At 46.1% G+C, this 12,559-nt stretch overlaps 1 protein-coding gene across 1 annotated transcript in view; it reads left to right on the top strand.

Moving 5' to 3' along the window:
- Nucleotides 1–485: 485 nt before the first annotated feature.
- LOC104935872 (atrial natriuretic peptide receptor 1) overlaps nt 486–12,559 on the top strand; it is a 53,995-nt gene continuing 41,921 nt past the window's right edge. Inside the window, exons 1-2 of the mRNA XM_027275369.1 lie at nt 486–1,086; nt 2,727–3,545. Of these exons, the coding sequence (XP_027131170.1) occupies nt 2,786–3,545 (760 nt within the window). The 5' untranslated portion in view covers nt 486–1,086; nt 2,727–2,785. The remainder of the gene's footprint in view (nt 1,087–2,726; nt 3,546–12,559) is intronic.

Raw genomic sequence — 12,559 nt, 5'->3', positions numbered from 1 at the left:
TACATCATTAAAATATATACCCAAATATTTCTTTCTGTTGTGTGACTGATTTTGGATTTTGTTGTGTCAGATATTGGCTCATGAACAAGATTAGATGTTTTACATCGAATCTACTAATGCAGTGGAGCAGGAGAGCACCATTTTACATATAAACACAAGAGATACAACATATTGAATACCTTCCTGATGGAACTAAATGATAATTGTAATAATACCATCATGCCAGTGTGCAAGCTTTGGGATGACTTGGGCAGAGGCTACACAAATCACCCTCAACTCCGTCCATAGCACAAATTTAAGACTAGCTGTGTGTTTTAAGTGAGAGCTGAACAGTGTGAACTTACATTACACTGCTTTAGTTTCAGCAATGTGCAATCAACTGGAATCTCTCTCTCTCTCTCTCTCTCTCTCTCTCTCTCTCTCTCTCTCTCTCTCTCTCTCTCTCTCTCTCCCTCTCTCCGCCCAGACAGACCGTAGTCAGTCAGTCAGTCAGTCGGTCAGTCGGTCGGAACCAGCAGCGGACTTACAACAACACAGATCTCACATTTTAATTAAACTGCGAATGGACTTTTATTATTTTATTGTTTGAAGTGGAGCTGAATATTCACCTGTGACTGCAAACGGACTTTACCTGCCGGATACTCAGGACTCATTGAATGTCTTTATACCTCACCTCGCTCATTGTGTGATCATAACGTGGATTATCACCGTGTCAACGCACCGTTCACCGTTTACCGTTTTTTTTAAAGCACGTCAATATTTATTGGACCACGTTAAACCGTAAGTTTGACATGATGGAGGCGTTCGGTATTTTAATAATAACGAATTTTTAAACTTTTTTCATTTTATTGTATTTTATTTTTAACTTGACTTTTACCGTCATAGACGTTGGACTTTATTAAATTATAATATTTAAATTTAACGGTTGCTGCTGTCATAGCGACAGAACACCGCGCACGCGCCCGCCGCTCACAGAGGGGCACGCGCCGGGCACGTTTTCGCGGGCATCGATGGTTAGCTAGTTTACCGCCAACAAGAACAACAAGAAACAAACAAACATGGAGAGCAAAGCTGACAGCCGCTGAGGTACAGACACATTCATATTTATTTTTAGTCTGTTTTAGAAGTGATATCATTTTTACTGCATGTATTGATTTAACATTTGAGAGGATAAGAGACGTTTGGTGGACCGTTTGTGTCCGGAGGGAATCGATGCTTTTAGTCCATTAACAAAGATGGCAACACAAACCTGGTGTACGGAGGCTCAACAGTGCCAGCTGAATGTTCTGTGCTGGCATAACATTAAACTACAGAGCATTAAACTACAGAGCATTAAACTACAGAACACTTTACGTATAACATTAAACTACAGAGCACCTTACGTATAACATTAAACTACAGAACACTTTACGGATAACATTAAACTACAGAGCATTAAACTACAGAACACTTTACGTATAACATTAAACTACAGAACACTTTACGTATAACATGAAACTACAGAACACTTTACATATAACATTAAACTACAGAACACTTTACGGATAACATTAAACTACAGAACCTGCCATGGTGGCGTCTCTGGCCTCTGCCATGTTTGTAGTCCTGGCTCTTCCACCTACCGGCTAATGTAAAAAAAGACAGCAAAGACGTGGATCATCGGTGGACCTGAGCCGGGCCAAAGTGCTTAAAAAACTAACTGCAGTTCCTCTAACGTCCACCTGAGGCAGTCTCCATAAGTCCCCATGTCCAAATGTCCAACTTCACAGCAGAAATAAACATGTTTACAGCCTGGTACAAAAACAGTTTTGGTCTCTGTAGCTAATTTCCCCGTTCATGACAACTGTACTGAGGGTGAATTTATATACAACTCACCTGTTCACATTATATTAAGGCTTAAAGTTATGCAGGGTTAAGAGCGTGGACGCTTTGATTAACTCAGCCCGCCTCAGCTTCACTGATGATCCACGTCTTTGCTGATATTTAGATTAACTGGGAGGTGGAAGAAGACAGCGCTTTGGAAACCCATGGGTGACGCACCGCGCTCTGTCCGTTCTTTATACTGTCGTTGGTTCACTGGAAAGTCTCTGCTGCAATAAATGGAACGCTTCCTTAATTAGTATAATTGGGAACACCTGAGCCAACTAATCAATGTCAGAATAAAGGTTTGTCGTTTTAGTGGTTTACAGAACAGAGAGTAGACCACACAATGTTAATGAAAGGGTTAATTATTATAGACATTAGGGTGTTCTGATTGATGAAGCTCACTGTTCAGTGACCCACTTCTCTTCAGTTTATATGAAGACAACTCAGCAACAACGCAGCAGGTTAAAATATATCGTCAGTTTTCAAGTATAAAGTCATATAAATAATAATTTATCAGAGATATCAACGATAGAAATGAACTGAGTAGAAGTAGTGCTCGAGTAAATGTACTTTATTCCTGCCCACCTTTGAGACTCTTATGTGACACCATGAAAACTCATTCTGACCTATTTGTAAGAGCTGTGCACACCCGGCAGGAACCGTCCTCTGGTTTCCCAGATTCAGGGAGTTTTTCTCCCACGGCTCAGAGGCCACTCAGGACTGAATTATTGGAGTGAATTGGACCGTGACCAGCCAAAGCAGGTCTCAGCGTCCTGACTGTGTTATTAGATTTTAGTTTGCATCATTATAACTTCATTTATGTTGCATGTTTTGTTAATGCCTCCCCTGTGTGTCTACAGTTAACAGGGATAAATTATTCAGCTGTGGTGGAAGTGGACTACCTGCAGGGGTGGAGAGGATGGCCCGTTGGAAGGAGGGAGCCGCTCTCCTGCTGGTTCTGCTGGTTCTGCTCGACCTGCAGCTGGTCGCCTGCCGATCGTCTCGACACCGCAGCTTGAGGCGTCAAACTCGAGGGGATCGCGACCGCCGGCCGCGCCAGAACATCACGCTGGCCGTCATTTTACCGCAGAGCAACACACATTACCCTTGGGCTTGGCCTCGCGTCGGTCCTGCCCTAGAACGAGCCGTGAAAACCATCAATGCGGACCCCACCTTGCTCCCTGACCACCACCTCACCTATGCCTTCAAGAACAGCGAAAACAAGGACGGCATCTGCTCCGAGTCCGTCGCTCCGCTCATGGCCGTGGACCTTAAACTTGTGTACGACCCGTGGGCTTTCATCGGGCCCGGCTGCTCCTACACCTCCTCCCCCGTTGGCCTTTTTACAACCCACTGGGAAGTTCCCATGGTTACGGCGGGCGCCACGGCCGTGGCTTTTTATGGCGGCGTCTATCCGTCCATCACCAACACAGGCCCCACCCACAGGAAACTCGGGAGGTTCGCCCTGCGGGTCTGTGAGCACTTTGGGTGGAGGGAGCACGTGATGCTCGTGTTCAGCGACAACAAGGTGGACGACCGGCCGTGTTACTTTGCCGTGGAGGGTTTGTTCACGGAGCTGCGGAGCATCAACATCACCCTCGTGGACAGAGTGTTCGAAGAGAACAAGCCGCCGGTCAACTACACCCAAATCCTCTCCGACATTCAGAACGAAGGCAGAGGTGAGTCAGGCGGCAGCTACATGTTTGTTTGTGTGTCCATGTCAAAGCTTTGAGAGGTCGGGCTCAAGTCGCTGTTTTGATGACTTGAAAAGAATTTTGATGTTACAAGGTGCAACGTGCGCGCACGCGGAGGATGGCTGCGTCATGATTAGATGACGAAGCTGTCAGTCTGCTCAGGCCTCGCTGTGTACACGTTTCATGTTTTTATCACAGCAGTTAGTTCACACGCTTAAGCGCACTGCAGCCATCACGATGTGACGTTAAGAGGTTGGGCGAGAGAACAAAGACGGGATGTCGTGGTTCCCGTACACGGTACGTGTCTTAACCTTAAGCTGCTGCCAGCTGTTCTGTCTGTTTGGGTCGGTCTGTACCGCGTTGCCTCGAGCGCGTGGCGTGACTGTGATTCATTTACACGATGAATCAAGTCGTCGTTTTGTCCATAAAATGTCAGAAAATGTTGATCACTGTCCAAATGGGGTCGGCTACACTCGATTGGATGTCACCTGTAGTTGTTGAACAGGTGATCCAGTTTACCATCAGCTTCCCTTCATGGTGTTTTAATCGTGTAGGTTTAAGACGTCTGCAGTTCTTCGGTGTGTTTCATTAATGAATCGATCAATCAGCTGTTTGTCGTTTCACTTTGTGTCTCTCGTCTCAGGTTTTAAAGAAGTTTGCGTCCCTCTGTTCGTCCGGGCTGCAGGATTTATCCTGAGCTCAGATAAAAATGACAAATAAGAACAGAGCGAGCGAGCGGGAGCACATCAGGACACGCAGAGCGGTCAAAGTGTGTCTAAATAACACTCAGGCCATCGAATGAGCTGCATGTTATCACAGCGTGTGATGCTTATCATGGCCGAGCACGCTGATATGACGAGCAGAGAGGACACGAGGTTCAAGAGAGCTTTAATGGAACCCCATGAGAGAATTTTCAGTGGTTCATTTGTCATATTCACTGTATTAAATCATAAATTTATTCTGCTATATCATCAGTTCTTAAGCAAACATGCAAAGAAATACTTACAGCCAAAATGTAATTTTTTTTTATTTAAACAGTCTCTCTGTTTATGTTTTGGCCTTTGGAATTCTGATCAATTAGTTCTGTATTCGATATCCGGGGTTGCCAGGTATGAAGGGGCAAACACAGCGCACTACAATGATGGAAGCAAGCGAGCGCAGCAGTTTGACAGAGTTGGACTTCACCAGACCTGAGAGACAGAAACAGGCGTTCAGGTTAGGTACACTCAAAACACAAACAAGCGACGTTACAGCAGCTGGGAGAGTTTCATAGTTTATAGTGCACGAACTCACCGGAGGAGACGCAGGTTTGAGGGTGCAGCGGTTTGTGGAAGGTGCATAATGGAAATGCTACTGCCAGCGAGTGTAATGCAACACTGACAACTGTTTTATACAATAAAAACAAATGCAACAGAACCTCCGAACCGGCACTGTCCAGTCTAACAGTGAACACAGCGACAGAACCTCTGAACCAGCAGTGTCCAGTCTAACAGCGAACACAGCGACAGAACCTCTGAACCGGCAGTGTCCAGTCTAACAGTGAACACAGCAGCCTACTGAGCTGGTTTTCTTGCCGGGTTTGGCTCCTGGCATCCCGGGCTGAGTCAGTTCAGTTAGCTACACAGCTGACAAACATCAAACATCTGAGGGAAAAACAGTAAATATATAATGAATAAAATCTGATCCAGTCTGAATAAAGTTCTGAAGTTGTGGTTCTGTACAGTAATCAGTGAGGCCCGGACAGAAGTGACTGTAGCAGCCCTCACAGTCACTAAAAAATGAATAAAGAAGTTGTTCAGTTCCTGAAAAGCTGACGTTTAGGAGTGTGAGGTTCACAGCATGTCTGACTTTATCTCATTTTATTGCATCAATATACGACAGTAAACGTTCAGGCTTCTTATCTTGTCGTTTTGCACAATATAATCACACACACACACAAAATAAGCAGGTCACCATTGAGCACAGATTGCAGCAGTGTGTTTTCAGTGTTTTCTTGTAGACTCGGCTGCACACACTCGTGTGAACCCGTCTGATTTGTGCCTCATTTGTCCTGCGAGTGAGCCGGGCAGCACGGCTAGTTAACCCCGACATTAGCTCCTGATCCGTGCCTCGGGGCGGCATCACTGCAGCAGCAGCAGCAGCAGCAGCCAGAAATATGAGCTGGATCGATGCGTCCACAGGCCAGACATCAGCTCGGCGCTGTAAAAAAGGCTCTGCCCCGAGGACACAGTGGAAAAGTGTGCATCAGTCAATGATGCAGCAGATTTCCACAACGTACACGGCTGGTTCAGAAAAACAAACGGCAACGGGAAATATGACAAAGAAAGACAGCAGATCACGATTATAACGGAAGAACTTTATTTAGAGTTCAGAAGCACAAACTGAGAATGAACATTCAGGTACAAACACGACAGCATGAGACTTCAAGTCGAGAGGTCCTGACAGCAAAAACTCAGACACCTTTTAGACCTAAACCTCGACTCTGGATCAGCCTGAAGAACCCTCACCTCACCTGAGGATGTCACAGGGGCTCAACATGCCTGCTGAGCAGCTTTAAAGGTGATCAGGAAAATCTGCAACCCAAACGAGAACAAAACCCTGATAACAAAAAACATCCAACCAGCACCCCGAAAACTTAAAAGCGTCACCACAGAAACAAGTTACCTTTTACAATCCAATCCAAATCACAGCGGAGGCGAGCTCCACACCACAGCCACAAGCCGTTCAAGTTTATATAACGTTGATGGCGGCAATTGGGCCACTCTGATTTGGCGGGTCGGGGCACGGTGCTGCTCCAATCCTAGACCTCCGGGCTTGCAGGGAGACCACGCCTCTGGCAGCCGGAAACGAATCAGGAGTTGGCGGGCCACACACCTGGATTCATGTAATAAAGAAACACACAAGGCTATACCGGGGCAAGACCACGGCGACCATAACCCCCATATTCTGTTGCCACAGTGATATGCGGCGTCCCTGAAGCGGGCCTCCGCTCGCCTCCGCTCGCCTCGAGTTGACTGGAAGCCAGACAGAAACAAAATGAAACTCCCCGTGCAAACTGCCGGACGCAAAAACAGACAAAAGAGAAACAAATGAATGCAGAAGCATGTTTAGAAGAACATGAACCAGGAAAATGACCAAATCTGAGCAAGTCTGGAGAGAGAAACGCTCCCGGTGGGTTTGAAGTCGATGCAGGACGGAACAAAACAGCGTCGCAGCCATGACGTGACAGAGGCGTGTCAGGTGGAGTTTCGGGGTAACCAAGAAGTCGACGGACAACAACATAAATATATGACGTCAGGCCCAACGACCAGCAAATATGAAACACTGCTGCACATGGAGAAATGAATAAATGTTTGTTTTGCTACAGACAAACAGTAAATATGTGACGTTAAAAGAACAAATTGATTCAGAGAAGCTCATATTCTGATGGTCACTAAACAAACTGATGTGAAGGTGTGTTATGTTAAATCATAATCATGGTTTTATCTGCTTTTCTTTAGATGACATCGAGCTGTAGTAAAAGTAAATTTGTTGTTCTGCAGCGTGATGAGTTGATATTTAACTGAATGAAGAGCTCGCCGTGTTCGAGTCATAAACAGCTGAAGTTCTGTAAGGCAGTCATAAATTCACCACGCCGCCGACTGCTCCTTTATCTGCGGACGTGTATCAATCTGTAAACCAGCGCCGAGCACAAACACAGCACCACCCCTGCCGGTTCCCACACAGGCATTAAACCTCCTGACAGGGCATTTATTAACAGAGGTCAGGAACCTGCCGTCTTATTTGGAAACTACAGTCGGCCTATCAGATGTGTAGGTATTTCCTGACAAACACAGTCAGGCTAATTTTACTTTGCGTCTCTGCTTCTTGTCTCCTCGATCAAACATGACGTGACTGTTTCTGTTCTCAGAATGAGACTTTAATATCTACGGACGCCGTGTCAAAGGGGTGAGGCGAGGGGGTTTCAATCAGCCACTGCACCTCTAAAAGCACTTGTAATGTCAGACCGTGTCTCACAGTGTTCATGGATGGATGAACAAATATGCTGAATGGATGCCGAAGCCGGCGATCAATCCGAAAGGTTTCTCCAGCCCGGCAGAACTCCTGATCCGCGTCCCCGTCGCGTTCAGGCTGGTTTGTGTTTCATTAATGCGGAGCCACGTGCTCAGGACACACTGAGGGAAACATTTACACTTACACAGTTTAAACTTCACTTCATTATTCATGTTTTCATTCCATGACAGACGAATACAGACTCCCTCTTTAATTTAGGACCAAAGGATGATTTCAGAGCAGTAAGTAGAGCTCCGGTTCTGGCACGACACCAGCTCCACTCCCCGTCAGCATTCTCCCGTGTCCCGGACTTGTAAATCTCCTCTCCTTCTTCTCCTTCTTCTTCTTCCACAACACCTGTGATACAAACACTGACACTCCCCACTGAGCTCTGAGCTCACAGTGCAGGCAGCCCGGCTAACAAACAACTAACATGAGCTAACAGCAGCTAACATGAGCTAACAAACTGAGCTAACAAACTGAGCTAACATTAGCTAACAGCAGCTAACCTGAGCTAACAAACTGAGCTAACAAACTGAGCTAACATTAGCTAACAGCAGCTAACAATCTGAGCTAACATTAGCTAACAGCAGCTAACAAACTAAGCTAACATTAGCTAACAGCAGCTAACATGAGCTAACATTAGCTAACAAACTGAGCTGATATTAGCTAACATGAGCTAACAAACTGAGCTAACATGAGCTAACAGCAGCTAACAGACTGAGTTAACAACATGAGCTAACAGCAGCTAACAAACTGAGCTAACATTAGCTAACAGCAGCTAACAAACTGAGCTAACATGAGCTAACAGCAGCTAACAAACTGAGCTAACATGAGCTAACAGCAGCTAACAAACTGAGCTAACATGAGCTAACAGCAGCTAACAAACTGAGCTAACATGAGCTAACAGCAGCTAACAAACTGAGCTAACATGAGCTAACAGCAGCTAACAAACTGAGCTAACATGAGCTAACAGCAGCTAACAAACTGAGCTAACATGAGCTAACAGCAGCTAACAAACTGAGCTAACATGAGCTAACAGCAGCTAACAAACTGAGCTAACATGAGCTAACAGCAGCTAACAAACTGAGCTAACATGAGCTAACAGCAGCTAACAGACTGAGCTAACATGAGCTAACGGCAGCACCATATTGAAACTATTAGCATCAGCTGGGCGTAGTGGTTGTGTGCGGTCGTCTTGTCCGGTCTGGAAACCTGAACTGAAGCTGGAGATGCTGGATTGGTCGTAGACAATAATTCAATCTTCACGAGTCACAGCCCACTTTCCAGAGTTTTCTAGAGAGCCTCTCTGTGATTGAACAGCCCTTTATGTGATTGAGGGCTCTGGCCCGTCATCTCCCGCCGCTTTTTAAGGTCAACAACAACCCGACCAATTAGGACGAGAGGGCGAGAGAGGCACCGTGACTTCTCAGCACTTGATTGCTGTCATGGAAAGACAGACGACCGCGTACGAGGAAAAACTGAAAGTATTCACTCTGAACCTCGACAGGAGAAACTAATCAGAGCGCGCTCGTGTTTCCCCAGAATGAAAGTAGTTCATCTTTCACAGGACTGCTTCTCCTCCGCTCTGCTTCTTAAACTAATCATCTCTCTCGTTAACTGAAGCCAAGTTGCAGTTTAGTTAGCTAACAGATGCTGATTAAGAGCGGACAGTTGAACGAGCGTCTAACGGCTCACCGGAGACTGAGAGAGCTGCTACTGAGCATGTGCAACCTGTAACAACAACAAATCACAATCAGCTGATGATAAACCTGATCAGCTGCTGTCAGTGATCAATACACAAACCAATAACTAACATTCAGACAACCTTAATCATACTTAACAGTTACCTAGTGTTTCTGTAGCGTTGACAGAACGTTCCAAGTCAGTTTGAAGTGAACTAAAGCTCCCTGAGACCAAAACTGTTTTGTGTACCAGGCTGTAAACATGTTTATTTCTGCTGTGAAGTTGGACATTTGGACATGGGGACTTATGGAGACTGACTCACTTCTGGAGCCAGCCTCAAGTGGACGTTTGAGGAACTGCAGGTTGTGGCACTTTTAGCCACAGAATCAACCAAACCTCGTTTTATTTACCTTATTTTTGGTTCATAAAATCTGAAATGACTGTTGAGTCTGTCTGATCTGGAGCACCTCAGAGCCTGTGTAACACGTCAGTGTAAATCATACAGTGATAATGTATTATGAAATTTAAATCTGCTCTGCATACGTGATGTGTGTGCTTCTTGTTTTGTTCGTCTGCTTTCCTATCACCATCATCCAGAGCCAGCAGCTTGGCAGCCTCTCCGGGTTTATCTGCTGTATAATGTGCAGCCGAAATCTATCCATCAGCACTGTGCCGTGCTGGCGCTCTGCGCTCTGTCCTCAAAGGTCCACGCTGGTTCAGATCCAGACAGTGAGGAGCGTCTGCTGCAGCTGCAGTGTGTTTCCTGGTATCAGTGCGTGCTAACGTAAAAGTTTCAAGATGTGTTTTTATTCTTTAAACGTCCTCCAACAGGGAGGAGGCTGACTCTGTCGGAGCGGGGACTAAAGCTCCGAGCTGGTTTTCTCGCTGGCTTTGGCTCCTGACAGCCAACGTTAGCGGCGTGGCTAACCGAGCTAACAGCAGCTAAGACTTCAGTTATTATAGAAAACTCTGGAAGTCCGTCACGGAGGCTGTGTTCAGTCCAAACATCAACCACAGTGGCTGTAAAATAAAAATGCAGTTCCTCTAACGTCCACCTGAGGCTGGCTCCAGAAGTGAGTCAGTCTCCATAAGTCCCCATGTCCAAATGTCCAACTTCACAGCAGAAATAAACATGTTTACAGCCTGGTACAAAAAACAGTTTTGGTCTCTGTAGCTACTGGCTAAAGCAAGTTAACAATAAGCTAAAAAGAGCTAACAAGAAGCTAAAACAAGCTAACAACAAGCTAACGATAAGCTAAAAAGAGCTAACAAGAAACTAACAACAAGCTAAAATAAGCTAACAACAAGCTAACAACAAGCTAAAATAAGCTAACAACAAGCTAACGATAAGCTAAAAAGAGCTAACAACAAGCTAAAACAAGCTAACAATAAGCTAACAACAAGCTAACAACAAGATAATAAGCTTAAAAGAGCTAACAAGAAGCTAACAACAGGCTGAAACAAGCTAACAATAAGTTAAAAAGAGCTAACAAGAAGCTAAAACAAGCTAACAACAAGCTAACGATAAGCTAAAAAGAGCTAACAAGAATCTAAAGCAAGCTAACAATAAGCTAACAACAAGCTAACAACATGTTCACTTCCGTGGATGTAAATTGAGGCCAACAAAGGAAGTACCAAAAACTGCAGTTCCTCTAACATCCACCTGAGGCTGGCTCCAGAAGTGAGTCAGTCTCCATAAGTCCCCATGTCCAGATGTCCAACTTCACAGCAGCAGTTTGGAACCATGTGGGTGACGTCACTTCTTGATACTGCCATTGGGTTTGGCTCTTGACAGCTAACGTTAGCTGCACGGCTAACCGAGCTAACGGCAGCTAACATTTCAGTTATTGGCGGTTAGCTAAACTCTGTAAATGTACTTATCGTCTCGGAGGACGTGTTCAGTCCTGGTCCGACCGAGCCCGGTTCTGTTGCAACGCTAACGGCAGCTACAGCAAGCGACAAACAAACTGTGCTGCTCCGTGCCCACAGTGATCGACTGATGTCGTGACATTATCGGTTGGTTGTTACAAAGCTGGACAGTAAAACTGTAGATGTGACTTTAAAGGGTTAAAAAGACTTTTCACGTTTTAACTCTGAAATCTGAAATCAGCGCCGTTCACTGTTGGTCACTCTTCATTAAGAAGTCTTGATTAATGTTTCATGCGTAAGCAGACTGGAGGTTCGCAGGTCTGTCCTTCACATCAGGAGCTTGTTTTTCTTTTTTCAGCAGGTGACTCGATGCCAACCATGACTCATTTCAGCCACCGTGCCTCCTGAGTGTGATGTTACGTAACGCCCGGCAACAGTTTTCAAAGTTTGTATTCCAGCAACCAGACGCTGGTTCTTTTCCCACATGTAAAGGTTGATGGACAGTCGACCTTTCTCAGCGTACCCTGCCTGTTTTCCCATTGTCAGCTGGGAGAGACTCCGTCCTCCCATGACTGCAACAACAAATGTAGATGATGGATGGACGGATGTGTCATCCTAATAAACTCTGTACAACCGTGACGTCCCCGCAGACTGTCTAAAACCTGGACGTAGTCTCTGAGACGTCCCCGCAGACTGTCTAAAACCTGGACGTAGTCTCCGTGACGTCCCCACAGACTGTCTAAAACCTGGACATAGTCTCCGTGACGTCCCCACAGACTGTCTAAAACCTGGACATAGTCTCCGTGACGTCCCCACAGACTGTCTAAAACCTGGACATAGTCTCCGTGACGTCCCCGCAGACTGTCTGAAACCTGGACGTAGTCCCTGTGACGTCCCCGCAGACTGTCTAAACCTGGACGTAGTCTCGGTGACGTCCCCGCAGACTGTCTAAAACCTGGACGTAGTCTCTGTGACGTCCCCGCAGACTGTCTAAAACCTGGACGTAGTCTCTGTGACGTCCCCGCAGACTGTCTAAAACCTGGACGTAGTCTCCGTGACGTCCCCGCAGACTGTCTAAAACCTGGACGTAGTCTCCGTGACGTCCCCGCAAACTGTCTAAAACTTGGACGTAGTCTCCGTGACGTCCCCGCAGACTGTCTAAAACCTGGACGTAGTCTCCGTGACGTCCCCGCAGACTGTCTGAAACCTGGACGTAGTCTCTGTGACGTCCCCGCAGACTGTCTAAAACCTGGACGTAGTCTCTGTGACGTCCCCGCAGACTGTCTAAAACCTGGACGTAGTCTCCGTGACGTCCCCGCAGACTGTCTAAAACCTGGACGTAGTCTCCGTGACGTCCCCGCAGACTGAGATGTTAGCAGCCGTGTTTAAAG

This window comes from Larimichthys crocea, unplaced genomic scaffold (assembly GCF_000972845.2).
Source record: "Larimichthys crocea isolate SSNF unplaced genomic scaffold, L_crocea_2.0 scaffold107, whole genome shotgun sequence".
Lineage (NCBI taxonomy): Eukaryota > Metazoa > Chordata > Actinopteri > Sciaenidae > Larimichthys > Larimichthys crocea.
This window is presented reverse-complemented; position numbering and strand designations above follow the sequence as displayed.